Raw genomic sequence first — 25,376 nt, 5'->3', positions numbered from 1 at the left:
GGAAAACACTCCCATATTTGTGCCCCATACTGCACTCCAGTGATTTGCACTATGTGTCAACCAGGAGTTTTATTACCTTAGAAATATTTAAAACTTACCCTGTACTTTTAAGATAATGCCTAATGGTTAGCTTTTACATACTGTCCTTGCCAAAAGCATGGCTCAAGTTTCCACTCATTTAATTGGGGGAGGGAAGGGGGGACGAGAGAAGTGCCACACCATAAAGTTTGTCAACATTACCAAGCTAATGATGGATGAAGTAGTTACTGGCAACTAAAATTAAAAATACAGAACCACAAGAAAAGATGGAGCAGAAAGAGAAGAAACTGACCCACTTGTAACAGAGGAGCACATGCACATGTTGATTAGTACAAGTGGGCCTGTGAAGATGAATTTTACTCCTGACACTTATTTTAATGGTGATATAATTCTTTGCTAGGGAAAATGGAAGACCCAGTAATTACCCATGATTCATGTACCTTCCCTTTAATGTTATTCAGGTCCTTATTACTGTCACATCAGAAAAATGAAACACCACAACCAAAGAGCCTGTAGAAGAAACTACATCCTGTAGACAGCAATATTAGTATCCAAAACACTGACAAATAACCCTGTGTATGTATAGTATGTGCACTGCTCTGCAGTCTAGTGCATCACCTGTCCTCCCAGTTGTGTTTCCTTTCCTTTCCTACAATTAAATGCTCTCCACAAGGAACTCATGTTTTAGCCCAATTCTATAGCGTTTAAACAAAGAAAAACCCCACAATAAACCCCAACCAAGCACTCTCACAAAGTATTTAGTTGTCTTCGTAGTTCTTTCGGCTGACATCCTAGTCCTCAGTAAGGAACATCTCAAAAACGTTTCTCTCCCTAGAAAAGTGTTAGTCATGCCACATCACTCCAAGCTCTGCTAGCCAGGTGTGCAGAATCAGTTTTAAAATTATTTTGCCCCAAACAGGCAAGCAAGTTTTACTGACTACTGAAAAGAGAAAAGAAACTGAGAGAAATGTAAACTAAAATAACATGGAAACTGGACTTCCCCTTTACATAGTGCTTCACATATTTGAGCATACAACTCCCCAGAGACCTTGGATCACTTTTATGCATTACAGAGCAAAACCAAAACACTTTTTAGATTTTAAAATAATTTTTAAAAAGCTACACTACCTTTTAATCTCCTTAATCTGAACTATTCTATTTTACTGCTTGCATTACTTTTTACTTCAAACTATACCCTACAGATAGTTCAGCATAAGAGCAAGAATACTGAAAACTAACACAGTACCTACTCATCTATTTAAAATTAATCGTCCCTGTGGCTGCATTACTGCCCTGGATCCTTACTCAGAATGAATCAGCAGGACCTTTGTGACTGCTCTTCAGGTCTACAGAGGTGCAAGACATTTGTCTGATACTACCTGTAGTCAGAAAATTGTATATGGGGAGGTTTAAACTGAGGTTTAAACCATCAAGACATCTAAACTTTTACCATCAACAAAAAAAGTGCAACTCATACCTCAGAATTGTTAACACTTTTTATTTAATTTATGCATCTTAATATTTGAGTTTTCTCAAAATGTGATACACATTATAGTATACAAGACTTCAGCAAAAGCTTATATAAGTTAAACTCATGTTCAGCGCACAATGCTGAATTCAAAGTGCATAGCAACCTTTAAACTAATGACCACGTCCTCCTTTTAAATTCCTTTTTCATAAAACCTTACTGCAGTGACCTGCAAAGTTCCCTTTGGGAAGTTTTTCGTGCATGCTGTTGTTTAAGTGAGTAGCTTACAGTTCTGTAGTAAAGGAAGGAAACACTACAGAGGAAGCAGAGATCACAGAAATTCAAGCGTTTTGCAGCTACCTGGCTTGCAGCATACCTTGCACAAATCCCAGCAGCAGATGACAAGGGCAAGTTAGTATACTGGCTCTGGCAATGCCAGACAGAGAGCATGTTGCAGAACTGTCCTCCAGCCCTAACTCATACTAATCTACAACTCTCCATCACGAGGGACTGCAGCCAACTGCAGCTATTGTCCTGCATTTCTGTGTACTCTTAAACAAACACAATAAAGGGATCATATTCCCTCACGAAAATCTAAGGAAAGCTCACATTAAAGGAAAAAAGTAGGGCAATAAATTAATAGAAGATTGCCAGATGAATTTTTTATTTGCCATCTTACTTTCCAATCTAAAATGCTTAACAGTGTGGGCTTCTATGCAAAAAATTATGCATGGTGGAAAAACAACCCATTTTCAGACAGACAAATTTACTGTATTGTATAAACGGTTAAATAAATCCTATTTCAAACAATCATAATTTGCTAGGGGTTTTTTTTCTGCTGTTACACAAATAAACCAAAATGAGTAATTTTCCAAGGTATCAGAGTTCTCCTCAATAACAACAAAAGCAGTAATTATGTAATGAGCCTGACCTATTTTTGCAAACTTTCCAGATGTATTTTGTACGGCTATTGGCAACAAACACATATGGAAGAGAAATTTTCTTTCTGGATACTTCCATACTTATTCTATCCTTGCTTTTTTCTGAGGCCTTGTCCTAAACCGTTAAGATCCTTCAAACGTAAAAATGTCCATGATCTATCATGGTCATCTATCGAAGTCGTGAATATTACACGGAATCCACAATCTTTGTTTTTCTTAACAGTTAAAAAATAATTTTTACAGCTATAATAATAATCCCTGAGATGCCATTCAAGGAGAAAACACCTCTTAAAAGCACCACAAGCAGTATCAGATAAAGCAAACCTGAACATGTTCCACTGAGTTAGCCAAACTGCCTAATACCATTATCTTCTCCATAAAATTTCAAAGAACTACGATTACACTTTGTACTTTCTGCAAGAAAAATTACCAGAGTTTCTAAGTAGTGCAGCTGTGGGCCAACATTAACATTTACTTATGTGGTACCACAGGGAATGAAGAGACAGTTTTCTCAAGTTCTACATTACTATTTGTAACAGCTCCAGAAACATAGCCTCCCTGTTTTAAAATGCGTACTCATCTCACTCCCCTCAGCTGGCTCAGGACATGTGGAAGAGCCCACGTAAGTGTCATCCAGCCTAATGACTAGTAGGACTCACCGCTGCCCAAACATCAGGGTTGACTTTGTTTCTGCTTCATTGAACACAGAAGGAGAACAGCATATAACAATAGTAGTTCTGCAGTTCCCACCAAGAGAATCCTGAAGTATTCGGGTCATTTTGCTGTCTCGGTATGGAACATGGGTTTTCTAATCAAAATATAAGTAAGAGACAAGAACAACTTTTTAAAATAATGATATTGTAATGAGAGAGAACATGAGTCAACAAGGACGGGTTTAATGGATTTGAAGTATACAATCCTGAAGAGTAATTGTTTTGACTGTGCTAAGACTGGATAACCACTCAAGTGAAATTCAAGAGAATTAGTTTCTTATCTTTAGCAGAATAGCTGAAGTGTCACTGGTTTGTGCTTGGAAAGCTAATATTTTCTTCTTCCTGAATTGAAATGTTAGCTTATTTTTTTATGTGCATGGCAAAGAAACAGATAAATAAAAAGCCATTCTTCAACAACACAAAACATGATTACTTACAGTTCCTTCTGCCAAGGCAGATATCACGTTGCCTAAAGCAGACAAAGACTTATTGATATTTTTAGCTTCATCAAGAACAGCACCCTCCGCTCCAGTTTTGCTGACCTACCAAAGAGAGCAGGCAACAGTCAGGCTCAGCTATCAGCAAGCATCTGTACAACCACATCTACAGTTCATATAGTGCAACAGTTAAAGATACTCTTGGAAGAAAAACAAAGCAAGCTTAACCTCAGCATGAAGAAGGAGAATTTTATATGCACTTTTTTGTTAGTGGAAGCCTGTAGTACTTCCCTTTCTTCCAGTGTAAGAGCAAGTTAATCCTTACATTGTGAAGGGAAAAGCTGGTAAGGCTGTGCTCACCTGAGGACACCTGGCAACTACTTCCAAGTCTTAACACCACAGGTGTATTCTCAGGGCACACTTACTGGCACAGAATACACCACCAAACGAGTTATCTTGGCTTTGTATTTTGCTTGCATGGACCAAGAATATGAGGATAGAAAAAGCATGATCTTACTCATCCTGAATGCAAGGTTTACTGGTCAACAAACTGGATCCCAAGGTGGCCCAGTCGAGAGTTTGGTGGCCTAAGACCAGCACTTTTTCAGACAGCAACACAGTTTTATAATCTTTTCTCTCTCTCTTTTTCTGGGGGATGGGGTGGGTGGGGAACTGCACAAAAATGTAGAATAAAGCCATTATTTTTCTCTGCATTAAAACTACAGAATCTGTACTTTCATCTAAAATTGCCATGTGAGATAAAAGGAAACATAATTGTACCTTTTAAGAAGACAATCTACCACGGAAACCCTCATTTCAGATTTTCCGTACAATGCCCAACAAAATGAACCACGGAAGTGTAGTTTTCAGAGGAGAGTAAAGCCTGACTACACACTCATTTTCTAAACAGCACATTTTCTGAACACTCATTTTCTAAACACCACAAAGTTATTAGTTTTACATGTAGTATTATATGCAATAATAGAAATTAACATGATTAATTACTCTGATGGATGGCTTTCACATTGTACCGACAGGTTATCAAATAGTGTGTCCCAATGATCAACCCTAAAAGCTGTGCAGTCTATCAAACAAATACTTTCATTTTACTTCTCATTTTCATAAATAGAAATCTGCCACCACAATGAAAGACACTGCTTCATCATGAGTAATTATTTTGACATGCCCAGTAGTTACTCAGGACTTTTTACAGTGAGGGTGGTAAAATACTGGCACATGTTGCCCAGAGAGGTGGTGGATGTGCCATCCCTGGAGATATTCAAGGCCAGGCTGGATATGGTTCTGAGCAACCTGATCTAGTTTGAAGATGCCCCTGCCCACTGCAGGGAGGTTGGACTAGATGACCTTTGAAGGCCCTTTCCAACCCAAACTATTCTATAATCCAGCTCGAATAAAGAAATCCATACTGCTGCAAAATGATGAGGTTTATAATTTTTCATTTACAGGTAAACCATTTTTAACACTCCAGAAGATGTTAGAATGAGAACTTGGAAACAATGACATTTTTTGCACTGCAGTACTGTTCTAGACCATTACTCTTTCGGCAGACAAATACAAGTTCTTTTCTGGTTAGTATCTTCCTGTATTTTTTATATCAAGAGTCATTCAGGGAGCTTCAAATAGACTTCAGCTGTGTAACTGCATTAACTGCTGTTTCTTCATTGATTCAATATGAGAAATAATTACAGAAAACCTAGAAGGACATGTTTGAATATAAGCAAATTAAAATAGCTGTCTCATTTGACAACTTCCATAAAAATTACACTACTTTCTACAAATACCCATAAGTAAGTGTAAAGCTATATAAAAATACTCTGGTTCAAGCCACTTCATTATAAACAAAGATATATTACAGCCTTTGGGGTTTTGTATTTCATACCAATCGTTCTGATCTGCTCTTTTTCTCCATCCCACGTTAAAAAAAATAGAAAGATTGACACGCTAATGATAACCTCAGGTAAGACTTCTGTAAAACCTAGCTTAGTCGGCACTGACACACATTCTCATAACCAGTTTAGTGATCCCACTAGGATCATTCATCAGTTTAGGTAAAAGGGAAGATTACCTTCTCACTTCCAGCCAAGTCTACCAGGTAGAGCTTTCCACTGAGTTTTTTCTCAGTTTCCACATTCTCTTGTTTAATATTAATAAGAAAGATACTGTGGCTCCTAGAGCTGTGTTCATTCATATCTGAAATCATATGTGAAAGGTTTTGTTTAAATGACAAAGAAATTCTGTTTCATCAGAGCTAGCCTATGGCTAGCAAATTCAAAAGTGTAAGATCATTCACCGGAGAACCCAGACCACTGTATTGACAGCAGTGTCTATGCCAAGAGCTGCAAATAAAGCTCACTGACTCACTGACTACAGAATGAGCTCCTACTTCCACCCAACATGATCAAATTAACCAGCTTCATGGTAAATTACAATCTTGTGAAAAAAGCTGGTTTGGTTTGGTTTTTTCCTCCTTTCTTTTTTGAAAGTATTTTGTTCCCCTGAAGCAATAAAATTTGACCAGAAATAGTAAAAAAATCATAGCATAAGAAACATCTAAGGCCAGGTTGAACAGGGCTTGGAGCAACCTGGTCTAGTAGAAGGTGTCCCTGCCTATGACAAGGGCTGGAACTTGATGAGCTTTAAAGTCCCTTACAACCCAAACCATTCTAGGATTCTGTGAATAATAAAAAAAAAACGTTTCACAGATACAGTAAGAAATAAAGGTTCTGCCCTTTTATGTTTCTTCATAGACAGCTTACACACAAAAAATGCTGTGATATAACAGACACTGCTTAGATATAGAACTACAATGAGTATGTTATTTTCAGCATCCTGGACAGAAGAATGATTTTGAGCTGAGCAAGAGAATTTAAAAAGAAGTAACAATAATTGCTGGGGACATCTCAGTCCAATTGTGTGAGGAGATCTCACAACATCTAGCAAAAGTTTTTGTCAAAATGATGCTATTTAAATTCAAATTTCAGAGTGATATTTATTGCTGAAGTAGTTAAAAATCCTCCTTCACCCAGGCCACAAGTAAAACAAGCAGTTACTTTCAGCTTCCACTTATTATACATTTGATTGTAACCATGTTATGCTTAAAGTTTCATATATTGGCAAAAAGAAAGCATTAAGAATCAGTAAACCATTTCTCATCCATTTTCTCTACTTTCTGCTACCATAAACCCCACCACCACCTTCCACCCATTCCTATTTGTAACAATGTTTGTATTTCTCTGAGCTCCCTTTTTCTTCTCCACCTCCAAACTCGGGTTTTTTTCAATAATGCTTCCAAATTTGCACCTTGCCATTTCAGTCTAGGTAAAATTCATTCTGTGTCAACTTCTGTCAGAACTTTTCTGTGTGCACCAAATGCAGCAAGTGGTGCTACAGCAAAAGCTGCATTTGGATATTTTTTGTTAAAGAGAATGGCAGAAGCAATGGCAGGAAGCATTACTTCAAAGAAGATAATTAATTTCTATGAGTATAATGAGAAAGGCATGGAATAGCTAGAGCAATACAGTATTTAACAAAGTGAGAAGGTAGAGACATGGAAGAGAAAGAAGCTACTCTGTGCATCATAAAAAATAAATTTATATATGAAAAAAATATACCCAAACCCCCACCCCAAAGACCTGAGTTACAAGCTGCAGTCCTGCTAATCTGACTGCTTGGATCAAAGACATCTTACAGAATAAATGGGGAATAGGCCAAAGATACCTGTCCTTTTTATCACCATAATGCTAGTAGGCTGCATGCAACACAATGTCAACAGATTTGGCACAGGCTGAAGCAATTATGTTTTTTAATTCAGGAAGATTTGTTTGCTTTGCCATCATTGGAACTCAGTCCAAGTCATTGCTTCACTGGGATAACTTGCAAGAGAGAGGCAGAGTCTGACAACTGTTCGGCAGTCTTTGCCTGACATTTGAGCAATGAATTATTCCGAGTCCTAGACTTGTAGCACAGAGTATGTACGTAATTTCAGTTATACATAATTTCAAGATATCTATACTGTGTGTAACAATACATAGTTGACATTTTACATAACAATACTATATAATGCCATGTATCAAATTCAGGAGTTCTCAAAGCTGGAAGTCAATAAATGTTTCTGTATGCAGTGAAGCATCATTACATCGTTCTCATAAGTGACTCAAAGTACTTTGTGAACGTGAAGAATCAATACATCACTAGGAAGCTACAATCACCCACACTGTATAGCCAGAAAAGCCTTCACTGAATACTTACTTGTAACGGCTACATGACGGTTAGCTTTCCCTTCATCAATGACATCCAAAACTTCTTCAGGACTAGATACAAATCTTTCTGTACAACCCTAGAAACAAGCAAGTTGAAACCAGAAAACTTTAGGAATTATGCTAGTACTCCAAATGCCATCAGGAAGAATACTTATCACTGATGAACAAAACAATTAGAAGAATCATCAACATCCAACATGATCATTAGCAAGGCAATGGACCAAACGATGCCTTTGTATGACTTTCAGGCTAATTTGGGAGACAATTTTCTTTCACCAGATTAACGACTTGACACAGCATATATTCCCATTACTTATTTGGGTTAGATTACATACCCAAATTAGGTTTTTTCTGTCAAACTACAAGACAAGATACATAGTCCTTGCTCTTTGCCTTAATGCAATATTACTGAAGGAGTTATTTATCTTCTTTTTTTTTCCCCTCCTGAGAATGAGAATAGGTAACAATACTTTATGTATATTATTAAGTCTCATATATGTTCATTAAAAGTATATTATATTTAAGTGAGGGTCCAGGAAGTTATAAAACAAATTCTTGACCCAACAAATCTGTTCTAAAATATTGTGAGATTACTGCATATATGCAAAAAAATTAAAGAAAAAAAATTCTCCAAGATGTTCTCTTTCACATCTGACAAGAAATGGGAATATGAATACTTAAAATCTGACACCATACTAACAAAATGTAAATGTTTAAAGTTAGGAAAATAAAGCAAACATGATTCATGCCTGTTAATATTTCTGGAAACTATTTAAATCCAGGGACCAGTATTATTTGAACATGAGTTGAATCATTTCAGCAAACACACTGGGATACAAATGGAAATGTGTAAATAAATATGTGAGAAAGAATGAAAAACTGAATATCAAATTTTCCTTGTACCTTAACATATGGGACTCTGTTTTTATCTTCATGTACAGCGAGGTTTGTCTTTGACACTAGAAAAAAAAAAAAAAAGATGGCAATTGTTAGGCATACTCCACAGGTAATAATGTATCAACTATAGCACTGACTGGCAAATACTGTAAACATAACAAATTTGTGAGAACAGCAGTTGCTTCCCACTCTTTATGAACTACCATTATTTCTGTTACATTAAACTTATTTCTTGTTCTGTTCACCTTGTACCTGTTTCTTTAAAGCTAACTTTATTCCACAAAAACTTTTATTACTTGGATTAGTAAAATGAACACACACCAACTTGGATTTTGCCAAAGCAGCAAGAATTTCAAAAGAGACAGAACTTCTCACTGGAATTCAGAACAGCTCAAATACTTGTTCCTCATTTCGTGTTACAATTAGCATATATTTGTGTCTTCAGACTGATTCAACACACACCATTCACACTTCCATTAACATACAGCACACATAGACAGAGACACAAATTGTAAAAAATATAGATCACTCCCAATAAATTCTACCTAACAGAAGCAAAGCAAGGAATATGTTTAACTGAATGTATCCTGAATTAACAGGGGAAAATAAACAAACAAAAAAACCCAAAAAAAACCCCAACCAACCAAAAAAAAAAAAACCAAACCCAAAAAAACCCCCCAAAATACCCCAAAACACATCAAAAAACAACACTATATACATTATTACAGTTTTACTTTGAGAACATATATTGCCAATGAGGCTCAGATCTACCTTGAAATCTGTAAAATTCTCTGTACCCTTTTATAACCAAGCTACATAGCACTGCAGAGGTAGGTGCACAAGAGTCAGAGATCAGGTGATCTAAACTGCTAACTTCTTTTTCACAGACCAATACAGCTACTGTCAAAGAAAGTAGCTGTTTCCCCTTAAGCTGATTCAAAACACTACACCAAGCCCAAGAACACTTAGTCACAAAAGAAATGCAGAACTTACCATCAAGTAGGTCCCTTATTTTGTCCAAATATATCTCAAAGTAGGAAACCTAACCAAGTAATCACAAACATTAGATTTATATATCTCTGTACCTATATTTCCATATCTGTCAAAATAAAAAGCACCAAACTAAAAATAAAACCCACTTCCCACGTAGTTTGAATCACATCTTCCATATGAACATCCATGTATTTCAAATGATTTAAAAGTCATTGATCTTTCTCCACTTATCAATGATTCATCAGGAAAATACACAAAAAAAAACCAACTTCAGACAGATCTTATCTTCTTTTTTTTTTTAAACATAGGCAAAATAGACAAAAGTATTGAACAGAATCAAATCAATTCAGCTACTATCACACGAGGATAACTGCATCACAAGAAGGGTCAAGTTTGACGACTGGAAGAGGTATACTGATATTCAGCAGCACAAAAGCAGGCAGCACCTTCTGTGGTTTAACATACAAGTTACATAAGCCGAAGCAATACAAGCAATATATATCAAATTAAATTTAAAATGCAGCATATACAAAAGTTCTGTCTTGAATCAAGTCCCAAAGGAGAAACTGAAAATGAGCATTTCTGTAACAGAGAAACAGACAACTGTCCTCAAAAAAAAAAAAAAAAAAGAGAGGGAGAATGAGTGAATGACTTTCTTAACAAAAGGGTATTCAACTCAGCAGCAAACACAAATGTGTTAGGGGCATGGTACCCAACCGTAACCTGAATAAGCTTTACCCAGGGATTATTTAGCTAGAATACTAGACAGCCGAACTCTAGGCATCAGTAAATTTTGGCTATTTAGTAAATTACCATTTTCTCTCATGTGAAAAATTATGTGGGGTTTTATACTGATGAATTGATCTTCCTATGTGACATGTGCTATTAAATAGAGATATATTTTGCTTTTATGCATTTTATTTCACCTGTGTCCCATTTAAAGCCATCCTCTGGATCAACTCTTTTCAACAGTCCTGTGAGACTTAACTCACGTGCTTTATATCATCCTATTAACACACTGCTGAGGACCAACACACCCCCCTGTTCTAAATGTGCCTCTATTGAAGAGCAAGAGGAAAAAAATGACATTAACTTTCAACACTGGCTCAGTTATTAAAAGAGTGTGACAGTTTAGTTAAATTCTTGCTCCCACTGACAGAACATGCATTTCTCTCAATGACAGCTCCTTGTATAATCACTCACTCATTCACTGCTATTTAGGCAGCTTTCTGTTAAGATATTCATAAATGTCAACTATGATAAGAAAACCACTGAAACAATTCACTGCTGGCAGAACATGATTTATAAAACGATAATCATCTGCCAGGACAGGAATTTACTACATCTTGTATAAGGGGGTCCCCATCTGTTGGTATCCAAGTGCTATCATGTAGAATAGCAATAGCCACAGGAGAGCTTTACAAATGACGGTATCAGTGTCACTCCTATGGAAACCATTTCTATAAAAATTCAGGTGTGTCTTCTTAAGGAGCTCAATATTTTAAAGTCTAAGGTCTATTAAAATATTTAGATGATTTATTTGTAATTCATAAAGCTGCTCCTTCTGTGCATACTTTATAAACATGCCCACAAACAGGCACTGCTAAGAATGTTCTCAATACAAAATGACCTAGTCCTTCTGGAAGATCAGTGGCTGGTTCAGAGATGCTCTGCTAGATTATTAAAATACATACATATACATATATACCCCTAGAAGTGCTTCTTCAAGTGCTTTAATGTAAGCAGCACTAAAAAGTTGCTCATCTCTAACTCTCAGGCACAAGAGGGACAGAGGAGGAGAGCTCCACTCTCAGAACGCATCACCTGGTCACAGCAGTAGAAGGGACAGCGTTTTCACACTCTACTTGTGCTCAGCTACTTAACTTTACTGAAGCCATCTAGATATATTCTGTGTGTTCTGGGGGAGGGATGACACAGGAGAATACTCATTTTTCACTGGGTAATTTTACTGATGTCTGCTTGGAAGCAAGCTGTAGCCTGGCCCCAACTCTGCCAGATGGACCAATGCCCCCCACTATGGCTGAGGGCTCCCCAGGAGACTGGACAAACAGTAGGAATTAAAGGTCATTCAATAAATTTGAGAGATCATATGGTTGGGATCAAGACTGGGACATGATAAAACACAGTAGCTGTTCAAATTGAGACTTAGACCACCATCTTAAGGAATTCATACATAGGCTTCTGAGTGAAAAATTATTTTCTAAACATCTTTCTGTAAATTCTGTAAATTTCTGTAGGCATCTTTCCTCCATTTCAAACCCAGATACTATAGACAACTGTTTATATCCTCAAGGTAGGAACAGCATGTCAGTATTCTCACAAACATCATGCAGATCAATGGTATTTATGGCCATAAATAGTGGAGCTCAGCTACAGTCTTTGGAGCAGCTGCAGCGAAGTAAGTGTTTTCCTACCATGTTGGTTAGCATATCAACTGCGGTGAGAGACAAGACAATCAACAAACTAGTGAACCTGAGCTGAAAACATACTCAAGAAAAACTTCCATCAAAGGCTAGTAACTGTATTACATTATTTTTACTAAATACCCTTAGTAACGTAATACTTTTTTGAGTTATAAAAGGGAGAAAGGAAAAATTCTGAAGCATAATGTTACAGCATAAATGCAGATTTCCCATCCAGCTCCACTCTCTTCCGTCCGACGCATTACGTAACATGTCATTCTGCATTTACCTTTATATGAAACTCCAGGTTTTCATCCATGGAGTAGATGTGATCAAAGATGTCATGTGCAATTCTTGGAATGATTCCCATGAGCTGAGGGTCGTGCAGCTTCCCCTGCAGACACAAAATCAAACCATATCTTGGAAAGTCTTACTCAGGCACAAGAGAGGAGAAAGCCTTGTCCAAACACACTTTCCTCCAGCAGGTCCCTGTGAACATATTGCCTGCTCTTGTGGGGGATTCACTTGATATAAGTGCACAGAAAAGGTGGCAGAACAACTCAATGCTTCAGCACTCTTCACCCAATGGAGCACCTATTCGTTTTGTCAGCTCCTGCCATTTGCTAAGCGTGCTGTCCTGCTGCTATTCACACTGTCACTCTCCCACCAAAGACAGATTAATAAACACAAATGTACAAATAACACCCCAATTCTCCCAGTTAAAACAGTTATTTGGAAACATGTCAGAAACAAGAAGTTTTAAAGCATTTTGTTTCTCTTTCACCACTATGCTGGAAAGCTGAAGGGAAATCTGGGGTGCAGGGATTTGAGGATTAGAGCAATATATTCTGATTTGAGCTTGCCAGAGAGCTGTGCCTTACGAACGCTACTGTTCTCCATGTTAATTTGTACAACTACCTTCCTCTTTTCTTTGAAGAACTGAGTATTAACCAAAACCAACAATTTCCCTGGTTGTGTGGCTCCTTTTTGCATTGCTCTTTTTCTTTTTTCTTTTTTTTTTTTTTTTTTTTACAAAGTCAGACACATGCAGGAAAGCTAACACCACTTGAAAACTGAATAGAAATACAGACTTGAAATAAAAACCTTTACTAACTTCCTAATACACTGCATTGTTAATTCCAAATGTTCTTTGAAACTGCTTAAATATGCAATAACAACCCAGCAGTTGTAAGACTCCATCAGAACACAGCATCTAGAAACTGTGATACACCTTTTGAATGTATCTTTGTCCAAGTAATACTGCCCATATCAGCACAAAGCATCTTACTCCATATAGTGGTAGGGAATTTCATTTTCTTTTAAATATAGTGGGTAACCATACAATTCCAAATCATTGGAAGTCAGATTTGACCTGTAATTGCTAAACATTATTAAACCCCAAATTTATTATATTTTTTTTTTTAGCAAAATAGTGAGAAAATCATACATATGTGCATATGTTTTTCAGTATTATGCATGTCTGTGAATGACTAGTGGCTTATATTGACCTGTTTTGCAAGTTTCTCAACCTTCATTAATACACCAAAATATAGTCTTCCTAGACATGGCTCCTCTTTGCTAAAGCTGGTGACATGACAGTCAACTTCTAAGCATCAGCCTAGGACAAAGCAAATTCAACACAACTGACAAAATCTCTCCCTCTGTCTCAAAGCCTGCATTTAAAGTAGTTACTAGGTTTCTGCCCTCAAATTACATAAACATCTTGGCAGGAAAAAAGGGGAGGGAATATAGACAAATCAGTTACATTGACTGCCTTCCCTAGAAAGCAGCACTTAGCTTATCCAAACCATGAATATTTCATTTGTATTATACAAATAATATTACCTTCTGCAGCAGAAGCATTAAGTGCTATACCATATCCAACATGTTATTATGCTTCTCAAAAAGTCCTTGTCATATGATACACCTTTTTATTTCAGACTACAAGAATGAAAAAGAGGGTGAATGAATAAACTCAATCCCTGATGCAGGGGAAAACTTGTCTGCACGAGCAGACATCCCAGTACTTTGTTTTACCTTGACAGCTCAGTACTTGGTTCCATCACACAGTGCAGTTATTGAACAGAGACTGCGATACAGTTTTCACACTATCCATTCCTTCTCCCTGAATAAGTCCTTGAAAAGCTCACTGAAACCAACTGACTACCCTGTATTACTGCATCGAGAGAGTTTTCCCAAAGAGGGAAAAGGAGTTTTTCCTAACAAGGATAAACAGAGATTTGTTGATATTTCTTTAGTGCACACAAATCCAACCAAAGGTATGTCTACACTATGAAGTACTGCAAAATGCACAATTCCTAAAGCAACAAAGGCAGCTACAGAGACAAAAATGCTAGAGCTATGTAGTGTCCCTTTTTCTACAGTAGCTTTGCTCAAGCTGGGTCATTAGCTCAGCCAAGGGATGATTTGAATTCAAAGATTTGTTGCAGAAACTTCTGTCTGTGAAGAGGCACATCAGCTTTGGGATCGCTGCACCAGGTAAACATACCCCTTAATAACTGTGGGGAAGTAACAACTTATAAAAGCATTTGATTAAACATTCTTCCAACCCCAACAAGCCCTGTAATAATTATGCTTTCTTTTATGTAACTTTCTCCAGCTCAAAAGAGAAATCAATCTGTAAAACATGATTAAGTGTAACTCAATCACTGCATCTACAACTTCTTGGGCTCCAACCTTCTCACTAAGTCAGCAGAAACTTCAGTGAAACAAGATCACATTCAACACTTTAAGAAGAATTAAGATCTTCAATAGGCTGAAACACCAACATTGCATTGAAAAATTACTCTTTTTTTACTGTATTATAAATGGATTTTTATTAAAACAAGAGATGATTGAAGCAGGTCTTACTATAATTTATGGAGACTATAAACTGGAAGGGAAGAGAAAGGTAAAAGGGTAAAAGTAGGCTATTCATAGGATAGCTGCAATTTAAGAAAAAAAACAAAAAACAAAAAGCAAAACACCACCTAAACAAACCAAAAACACCAACCAAAACCACCAAAAAAAACCCCCAAACCCCACTCTCATGGAGTTAGCTGTAACCTCAGAGCGAGTTTGAGACATGTGCTGTTACTGCCATGCTGAGATACTGCAGTTTGTAAACTAACCCAAAGTACCCAGATGGAGAGTTCTCTGCTCATTAAAGCCTCTCATTTTAATAACAACTTTACTTTCTACATTTAAACATAGCAGGCAGGCAGCAGCTAGTGAAGTGCAACATTTGGAACAGTGCTGTTTTATTTCAGGATGTTGACACAATAACTATAATCTATAAGGATTCAGTATTGAAAACTCTACTACAATGTCAAAGCCCACCAATACAATCTTATGAGCAAAAATATGTGATTTTTTAAGACGGTATCTATCATGCTATACAGCATAATATACAGATAAATGTTTTATCTACCGCAGGAGAAGGACCAATGTCTGTCAGAAAGCCTATCCTGGCTACATTATACTACCATGTCCTCTTTAATACTAATACTATGAAGTATTTCACAGAAAATCCTCTATAACAGCTTTACCAAGAGGATTTACTATTTCTTCAACTTCAGACTATTTTTGCATTCCACAACATACTTTAGCAACTTTACAAGAGGATGTTAGGTTAAAAGGGGGATTAAAACTGAATATAGGCTTGATTCCACTTTAAAATGACAGCTTTTTCTTTATTAAAGAAGTAAACCAGCCATTTTGCTACAGTCATTTTCTTTATCACAGCTTGTAATTCTGAATATAAATTGGCTTTAAGAGATCTTTCCCCATGCCATGTGGAAGCACCAGCTCAAGCCCTGCAGACATTTTGATTTAATTACATTCAGAGCTGGTGGATTACTCAGCCATTGTGCCATCTGTGAGGGCTGAGCTAGTGATTTCCCCCATCCTCACAAGGACAGACTTAATTAGATGTGAGGTATCAGTTATTGCATCCTCCAGGAAAGGAGCAACTGTGGCAATTGAACAGCAAATTCACCAGGGCCTTATGGCTCTTGAGAATATTGCTTTCCTTAACCTTCAGGTTAGGTAGGTCACCTGTATTAATCATGTAGCAAAACCATCTGATGCTGTTAAACAAACTAAAATAATTTTTTCCTTTCATTCAGCAAAACTTTGCTTTAGACCTCCCATTTAATGTTCACAGTTGAACTGAAATGCTCCAAGCTTGTAGAGCGTTGCGATGGAACAATCCTATGAAAGGATTAAATGCTTGAATGATCCTCCTTTTTTAGCAAAAGCCTAAAATACCTAAACGTCTTCTAATTGAACAGTTTAAAAAAAAAAAAAACAGGGAAAAAATCCCTGCACTGTCACACTTCACACAGCAGAAATAGGAAGAGACTTAGGATTTCAGCCACTGGAATTTAGTACAATTTGGTATTTTTCTCCTCCAAAGCAACAATTCTCAAATTCATTCATCTGTGTTGCAGCATGTGAGAAGGCTATTCCCAGAAGGGGAGTGCAAATGCGAAAACCAATAACCAAGGCATGGATTTTCATAATCTTGCATGCAAGGGAACTCTATAGACCCTTATTACTGTTTTCATTTGTGGATTAACAAATCTCACCCAAATCCTTTAAAATATACACATAGCTAAACTGTTAAAACAAATATGGAGAAAATATACTTGGTGTTTTTCACTCAACACTTCTTAGTTTGGCTAGATATCTGTAGATATCTCCTGAAAATAAACCATCCATATTGAAAGAAATACTACAGCTTAAAAGGCAGCAAAACCTAAACATAGCCAGATCTCTTTTTATATATCACTCACAGCTGAGTGCACCAGATAGCTGGCTTGTTCAAGTAATGGGTACTTATAATTCTACTGCTGCTACCAAACTGAATTAATTTTGCCACTGTACCTCCATAGTATGCGTCTTTCCTGATGATGTCTGTCCATAAGCAAAGATTGTGCCATTGTACCCTTCAAGAACATCTGCAAGAAGAAAAACAATTAAAACTCATATTGCCATCTTAAAGCTGGATTGTCATAATTTCAAAAGTCTTCTACAATGTTGATGCTCAGTTAGAAAATAGTGTGTGCAATAAACAAAAAGAAAAATATGACACAACTATCTACCTTTAAGAAAAAAAAATCATAATAAAACCTAAATTAAAGAATTGCAAATTATTGACATCTTACTTCCCTGGGGAAAAAAAAGTCTCTGGACACTAGATGTTATCTGATATACCTGTGTAACATGGGAAAGAGAAAACTTAACTACCTGCATTTCAAATGCACCATAAAGAAAATGAAACTCATACTGTGTATTTTTACTACTATATCACCCTCAGCAGTTCATGGCCTCATTAATTTTCAGGCTTGTCTGTAAAGCATGAGAGGAAAGCAAGAAGAAAGTCATAAAAGCAGAATTTGCTTTATTGAAACATACTTCTCTCAAGGCAGAATGAATAAATTTATACTGCATTAAGATATAAAAATATCAATTTTTAAATTTGCAGTGGTGAATGTCTACAGTGGCTTTTAGAAATCCATGAGGGTTGTAAACCAGCTAGATCTTAGGCATGGTCCCACGTCCATTCATTGCAGCTGAAAGGATTACTGGGTTGGACTTGCTCCAGGCAAGTGAAATTAAAGTCTTAAGTAGGGGTACCTATTTATGCAGCTTTCATGTAAAAAAAAAATAGAGTAATATTTATGATAGTTGCTAATAATAAATGAAGGAAACCTCCAATCTAAAAACCCCACATGGCTCGCATCAGCCTCCTATGAACAATCCCCCTGGATCTGAAATGCAGCAAGAAAGATGCTGGCCAAGGTGCTCACTTAGGAACATCCACCTTCCTTCTGAAATACTCATTATGTTGCTCACCCCTCCATATCTGTACTAATATAGGCTAGCAGGAAAAAAAAAAAAAGATGTCTGTGTGCATATTTATAGGAAATACATACACAACTCTACTATATAATATTACATATGCCATATATATTGCATTTACATAAACACAAACACACATAATCTCCTTATTTGTATCTCCATATGTCTGTGTGTAGCTGGTCCAGATAGAAAGGATACTTAAATATGATACATTAGAAAAATATAAAATGAATGAAGAAGAAACAAGCATGGAAAAAAAAAAAATCAGAGAAAAACCACAGAAAGGCGATTTCAAAGAAAAGAAATTGATAAAAAGAAAGGGAAGGAGATGTTTTTCAAAGACAACTGCTACACAGACCCAACATTTCCTATACAGCAATACTGAGTAAGGATGAAATTGGAATGAAGACATTTTAAAAATATATATTCTAATTAAACACAGAGTGTAACTATTTAAGTTGTGGCAGAGCTATTTTGGAGAGCTGAAGAGGACAGACATGCAAGAGGTTGTATAGACCTCCACAAAGTATTGCTGGGTAAATTTTTCAAATCTTGAAATCTAGGAGAAAGACAAAGAGACTCTAATTACTGTCGTTCTGGTATTAACATTTTGTATGAATTAAACACCCTCATCTGTTTACAAAAATAGATACTCTGCTTCTTATTGCTTTAAGGAAACAATGCTTAAAATAAGTAATTATAAATAATAATTGAACAGAAAAAAAAAGATATCCAGATACAGATGCAGTGCTATCTTGAGTTCATGCCTTCAACCGATTACTTCACCTTCTAAACAGGACCATGTTATTGGTTATTTCAAAACATTCCCTCACCAGTTCTTTTCTGAAGGGAACATCTCATTCGTTTTCAGTTCAACACAGAATGAACTTGAGTGGAAGTGTGACCATAAAGGTAGCCTGAACACAGGAGAAAACAGGTGGCAAGCCTCACTCCCCCACTGCACCACATTAAAAGCCCATTCACTTGAACTTTTAAAGGTGCAAACTGAGTGGCTTTTTTTCCAATAAATCCTCAACATATTCTAAGTATTGGCTTTGCAAGGCAGTAAGGTATTAATGAGGAAAAATTAGTTGCCCAGCAAATTCCTGAAGATTGTCGATGATTAAAAGCTTAAAACAAATTCTGCTAGAAGATTCACTCAACTTGCACTGATGGGTCTAATTCAGGCAAACCAGCAGAAACACAAAGCACAGGACCAAGGAGGTAGAAATGCAGCCAAGGATTTGCAGTTTAAAAACAGTGGCTGCAGCTCACAGGAGATAAAAGTTATATCTTTTTATAAACAAAAAAATTTTATTTCCTTTAAAAAAGTTAATCAGATTAATACTAAATTTCAAAATAGCCTATAGGCAAGGCATTATTTAATGAAACTGTATTTGAAACTTTTTAAATATAAAGCTTACTTAACACTTCTCCTATTAAACACACATGTATAATCACAACAGGGAAGCAGTTATATTTAACTTTTGAGGCTACATCCAGTTGTTAAGTACTCCATATCTATTGTGTATGGAAGGCTCCATCTGTTAGCCAAAAGAAAAGAGAGTACTTGTGTTTGAACTTTTTTATTCTAAACTGAAATCTTGTTGGAAGTTAGAAAATAAGGAAGGTTCATTTTCCTCTTCAGATGAAAATCTGCGCTTCGGGACAATGAGCTAAAGTGTCTGGGAGATGTACAGAATTAGGGTTTCAAAGGTGTTTAGGCATCAAAAAAAATAATTATCCTCAGGCAGGAGAGGTGGGGGGGGTGGTATCAGAAATCCTTGCGCCAACCTATGCAACTCTTGTTTGTTTCTAAAATACCACTTCGCATCCAAACACGTTTAAATTGTCAGGACAATTGAACAGAATCTAAGAGTTCGCTACTACTATGTCCTCTTCTTGCCAAATCTGGTGAACTTAAAACAAAAATAAAAATGTTTGAATTAAAAAACCAAAAGGCTTATTATGTCCAGGCGAATGCAAGGTACGACATCAGCTCTACACTGGCACACAGCCTAGGGGGAAAATAACCTTATTAATCAACTGTTATGTAAGAAAACTGCTCAGACTTTGCATCAGTGTATATTAAGATACTCTGTTTGAGGAAACAGATAAGTAATTTACCTTCCCAAATAGCAAAAAATACCTTATTCCACAAAAAAATAGCCTTTTGTTCTTTTGCATCAGCTGCAATTAAAAAATGCCAGTGGTCTCAGAAGTAGAAGAGGTTATTTTTGTTGGAAGGCTTTCCACATTAAGATAGTTAATATACCATCTGTCAATTGAAGAAAGAGAGAAGACAGTCCCAGATAGAAACAGCTTGCACAAAACTTAGAGTGAAGGAGCAGGAGGGATAAAACCAGGTGAACAAAGTGACTGAACAAAGATGAGATTTTTACGTAACTCATAACAAACAAAAAGAGTCCAAGTGCTTTTCTTAATTCCTGGTCTCTTTCTACAGTGATTATCAGTTTGATTTACCCTCCCCACATAAAACAGCTACTTAACTTAGCCACTCAGCTGCTGCCAGATATCCTTTTTCATGATGAGTATGGATAGAACAGGTAGCAATGGTCTAGAACTGCAGCTACTGTGTTGAGGTAAAACACAGACTTGCCCAGGTTAAGGACCTAGAAAGTCCTTCCAGCAGCACTGGAGCACTCAGCAGAGCTCTGCAAGAAATGGCCAAGAGCAGATGTGCGCTGGATACCTTTCAGATGGACCACTGACCAGTTTAGGAGTCTTAATGGCAAGAAAAAAGGCCAAATGGCTTTACGGAAGTCCTTTCAGCCTCCTTTCTAAAGCCAGATTTTTAGCTCTATACTTATCTTTTCCCTTTCTAAGCTTTCTAGGTTCTGCAACTCAGCATTTGAGGCCTGTATTTGTAACCAGAATAGAAAGTCAATAAGCTACCCAGTGAAATCAAGCCCACCACCTAAAACATCATTAAAGCAATTTTCTCCTCGTCACAAGTAACACAAATGTGCAGATGTTCACACACACACTAACATGCTCACAGCTTGGGTCATTACATATTCTCCCTCAGAGTAAATGTAGGAAAAATGCAAAATCCTGATACATCTACACACATCCGTCTGTGTAGATTAAGAAAATAAAGCTATTTTCTGGCAACAGAGAGCACTTGAAACAGCAGAAGTGGTGGCAATCACACACTATTGTTCCCTTTCAGATTTAGCAATATTTCTTAGTTTGGTTAAAAGAAATGTAAACCCAAATTCCCAAGCTGTGGTCATATGCATCAGTGATGATTTCCCACACTTCCACTACCGGTACTTCCACCCTTAGGAGTACCTTGAAAGAACACCATCCCAGTGTCCACCCTGATTCAAATCGCTGTAACACACAGGTTGCTTCTCCTCCTCTAAAAACATCCCCGTTTCTCATGTACGGAACACGAAACACTTTGACTTAGTCATTGAGCTGTTTACTAAAACCTAATCCCATTTCTTCTTTAGTGAAAAAATAGCTCATTTAGATAATTCTTATTGTAAACATAGTTATAACCATTGTTTCAGAGATAGCTAGGCCAGCTGGCATTTTCTGTGGTAACATTAATCACAATGAAACCGTCAGCCATTTCATGGGAGTATAATGAAATCTGATAACAAATGGTAACCTTGAAAAGCTATCTAAAAAAGTCTCAAAGACTTAAATAGTGCTCCAAGTTGTGATGCACTTAGCTCATACTTCCATGTAGTAAATTACATTGTCCCAGTCTATCAGAAAAAGTCCAATCCATTTCACATTCTTCACTTTATTAGGCTTTAAACTGGAAATTAAAGCTGAGGAAATGTAAGCCTAGAGCTCAAGAACATCACTCCAGTAACACTATGCTCTCCCTTCTTCCCTCCCTCTCTTGCGCTCTCTTTCCCCCATCTCCCTTTCTCTCTCACCCCATGACTGTGCTCACTTTCTCTGCTTCTCTTTTTTCCCACCATTTATCTTTCTCCTTTCCTTTCTTCTGCACCCTCCCTCCCAACAAACTTGCCTTTCAAGTTATCTAGAAGGTCCAAGTTAACAGACATGCAAAAGTATGTTTTAACTCTATTTTTAAGCAGGACTTTGGAAAGTATTTGGCTAACTAGCTGATGAAGAAGCCTTAGTCACTGATTTAGGTCTTCCAAATTCCTCTCAAACAGGATTTTCTCTCACCATTTTCGGAGGAAACCAGCTTCCACAGGGGGTATAAATACACTCCACAAGTCTACAAACAGCGATGTGCTGCTTCTGTTCGTGCACACATTGTAGTACTGAAACAGTTCCCAAACTTCCAAAAGTTGAGTGGTGTGTCAGCAACCCAAACTAATGATTTGTAAGCTCTACAACTCCAGTCCCTCCAGATTTTATTAAAGGCTTGCCTGTCTGAAGTCGGAATTGCCATAATTAGACTCCCCTCTGAGAGGAGGCAAGTGAAATCTTATGACTCATTTCCTTTCTCCAACATCAAATAATTTAGCTGCTGGTCCTCCCCCCCAGTCATCTAGACTACATGCATGTTGGTTTGCTCCAGGCTGTCTGAGCGAGCCAACCAATGTTCTTCCAGAATAGATCCCAGGATTTACAGCTGGGCTGCTCACCCCAGGGACCTCTCCTCACTGGCAGACACACAAGCTCTCAAGAGATACAGCTCCATGCCTGAAACACTAGCAAGTCCTTCAATGCTGCTCCTGCACCTCTGAGCAACCCTGAATCTCTCATACCACATAAATTCCAGTGCAGCCTTGTGCTGCTACACGAGCGTAACTCTGACCAGCTCTGACACCATTTGCATTGCCTGCAGACTTTGATTTAAAAACAAAAGCTGAGGACCAAATTTTGGAGGGTGCAGGGATGCCACACAAAACGAGGGAATAATTAGACCAGGTACTACTTGTGACCCCTGAGATGCTGCAGCAGTTGTAATACCATCATGGATGGACTATCCAGCATCAGAATGAAGTGGGAGTTCTGAGGCTGATTTGGGATGTGGGAGAAGTATGGCAGGCAATTAAAATGCACCCAAAAAGTTTGATACTCAAGGTAAAATCTTCAAGTTTCAACAGTTTATGAGGGTTTTGTTTTAAACAAATAGGGTGCCATCCAATACTCATTTCTGTTCCAATTTCATTTTTAAATGCAAGCTATCTGCCAGCGAAGCAGCTACAAACCCAGTGCCTTTTAAGTTTTCCTTTAATGGTCCATCCTTCATTCAAAGACACGGCTATTCCACATTCATCCCATAGTCTCACAGTGCATGAAGAACATGCTTTTTGTTGCTTATCATATATCAAAAAAAGCAAGTGTTTGGGTGGAATAACAGTTGCACAGAAGGAGAAAATTAGGAACAACTAGTGCAATTCCTTCAGCCCTTTTTCTTTTGTTTGTTTGGTTTGGTTTTTTCACACAGAGACATCCTCAAAGAAAACACTTGGAATTACTAGTTACTAAATTCCCATAGAGACATCTAAACATTTATTATCCAGTCTTTAAATAGCTTGAGGGGACAGGGAGACATCTTATCTTTTTCTCTCCCTGCAAGCAGGAATAAACAAAGACAACACCTACCTTTAACAATCTGCTTGGCACAGGCATTATAAACTTGCTCCTGGGTTGTATTAGGAGGTAACACTCTATCAAAGACGTATGGTTTCCCTTGCTGCAAACAAGAGAGAAACTCTGTAAGATAAAGAACATTTAAAACAATTTATAGACCACATTTGACAGGCATCCTGAAATGCAGTGCTTACTACAAAGGAAGCCATCCAGTGCAATGGAGGCAACAATATTTTGTTGACTAAACAGATGTGACATCTCATGTGCTCCAAAACCATCTTTTCTATAGCTGGCAAATAAAACACAGCATGTTTTCTGTGTGTTCACATTTGGGTCAGTGGCTACTGTTGCAGGAAGCAATAAGCTGAACTATCAGTAATTGAAAGTTGATTTTTCTCCCTCTCCTAGGAGTTAAGGAGGAATTGCCATGTAATTCACATTTGGGTCAGTGGCTACTGTTGCAGGAAGCAATAAGCTGAACTATCAGTAATTGAAAGTTGATTATTTTCTCCCTCTCCTAGGTGTTAAGGAGAAATAGCCATGTAAATACTTGCAAAAGATCTGCTGTTCATTACAGCAAGCTAGTGAAAGCTGTGGTGTGAGAAATGGCAATCAGACCCAAGAGAATCAGAAGTTTTCAAGTCTCAAGAGCTGCCTTCTGCTGAGGCTGGGCTGGTCCAACACATCCCAAGCACAGTTCCAGCACACTGTGTGTTCCTTCAGCAGAAGTAGACTGGCTTGATTCCTACACTAAACATGCAAATGTGCATCAGTAATACCCTAGGTTAGACCCAGAACAGGCAGCCCAGTCACTGTTATTTTACCCTAAGCTTGTATTTTATTCAGAAATGGTCACAATTTTTATCCTTAGCACCAACAAATAACAAGTTGCCATGTGGAAAGAGCTCTAAAATGATGTTTTGAACGGGACTGAAGCCATTTCCAGGTTGTGAACTGCCACCATCTCACCACAGACACTGAGCTGCCTTAATTCCCAGGTGACACCACAACTGACACTTATTCATACGTCTATATGGTGTAGCATAACCCACACATACACTTCCATAAAATTTTGATTCCTCTTTGTAGCAAGTATAATATGTTACAAGAGAAACACATATTAGCAATCCTAAAAATAGGTTTGCATGACACTCAAAAGACAAATCAATTCTTAAGACAGCAGTTCAGCTCCTTACAACTCAAAACCAAGCAAAACATGTACATTTAAAATACAATTCCTTTATTTAAAGTTACAGTAAGCGGATGTGTAACATCTTTCTCATCTTCCATCAAAGTCTGTAATATTTCCCTTTGAAGATGTGGCACCTGCTCTGAGAACATGACAAGGGCTTCAAAGCTAACTTGCGAGTGGCTGGATACCCAAAGTAGGAGTCTTGTTCTGATGAGTCGATGTGCCATTCCTGCCATCTGCAGCCAGCTGTTCAAGTGCTGTGCTCAATTAACCATTTTTGTCACATTGTGATTTTACTTCAAGCAGATCATAAGCTTACGCTCGCCTGCTCCTTCAACTTGGATACTTAACAGCCACAGGGGAAACAAGACAGAAAGATGTTTGCCTGCAATGTGTGTTCTTCATGCTTCGTCCCAGAATTTCAGATCTCAAGGATATGAAAGCAACTTACAAACCATTTAGTAAATAATTCATGGTCTTGTGCTGGCATGGGGTGGCACTGGACCACGCAAGCACCTTGCTTGGTAAGACACAAGCCCAAATAGGTGACTCGGACAGACATGACCAATGCA

The 25,376-nt window shown here is 37.5% G+C and overlaps 1 protein-coding gene across 1 annotated transcript in view; it reads right to left on the bottom strand.

Annotated features, from left to right (window-relative positions):
- Positions 1-23,715, bottom strand: part of LOC104411429 (kinesin heavy chain) — a gene marked incomplete at its 5' end in the record, with an annotated part of 51,592 nt that extends 27,877 nt beyond the window's left edge. The window contains 9 exons of the mRNA XM_010021844.1: positions 3,108-3,256; positions 3,599-3,703; positions 5,685-5,809; positions 7,868-7,955; positions 8,782-8,837; positions 9,769-9,817; positions 12,481-12,585; positions 17,079-17,152; positions 23,625-23,715. Coding sequence (XP_010020146.1) covers positions 3,108-3,256; positions 3,599-3,703; positions 5,685-5,809; positions 7,868-7,955; positions 8,782-8,837; positions 9,769-9,817; positions 12,481-12,585; positions 17,079-17,152; positions 23,625-23,715 — 842 coding nt within the window. The remainder of the gene's footprint in view (positions 1-3,107; positions 3,257-3,598; positions 3,704-5,684; positions 5,810-7,867; positions 7,956-8,781; positions 8,838-9,768; positions 9,818-12,480; positions 12,586-17,078; positions 17,153-23,624) is intronic.
- Positions 23,716-25,376: the final 1,661 nt, after the last annotated feature.

Source organism: Nestor notabilis, unplaced genomic scaffold (genome assembly GCF_000696875.1).
Source record: "Nestor notabilis isolate BGI_N333 unplaced genomic scaffold, ASM69687v1 scaffold9939, whole genome shotgun sequence".
Classification (NCBI taxonomy): Eukaryota; Metazoa; Chordata; class Aves; order Psittaciformes; family Psittacidae; genus Nestor; species Nestor notabilis.
This window is presented reverse-complemented; position numbering and strand designations above follow the sequence as displayed.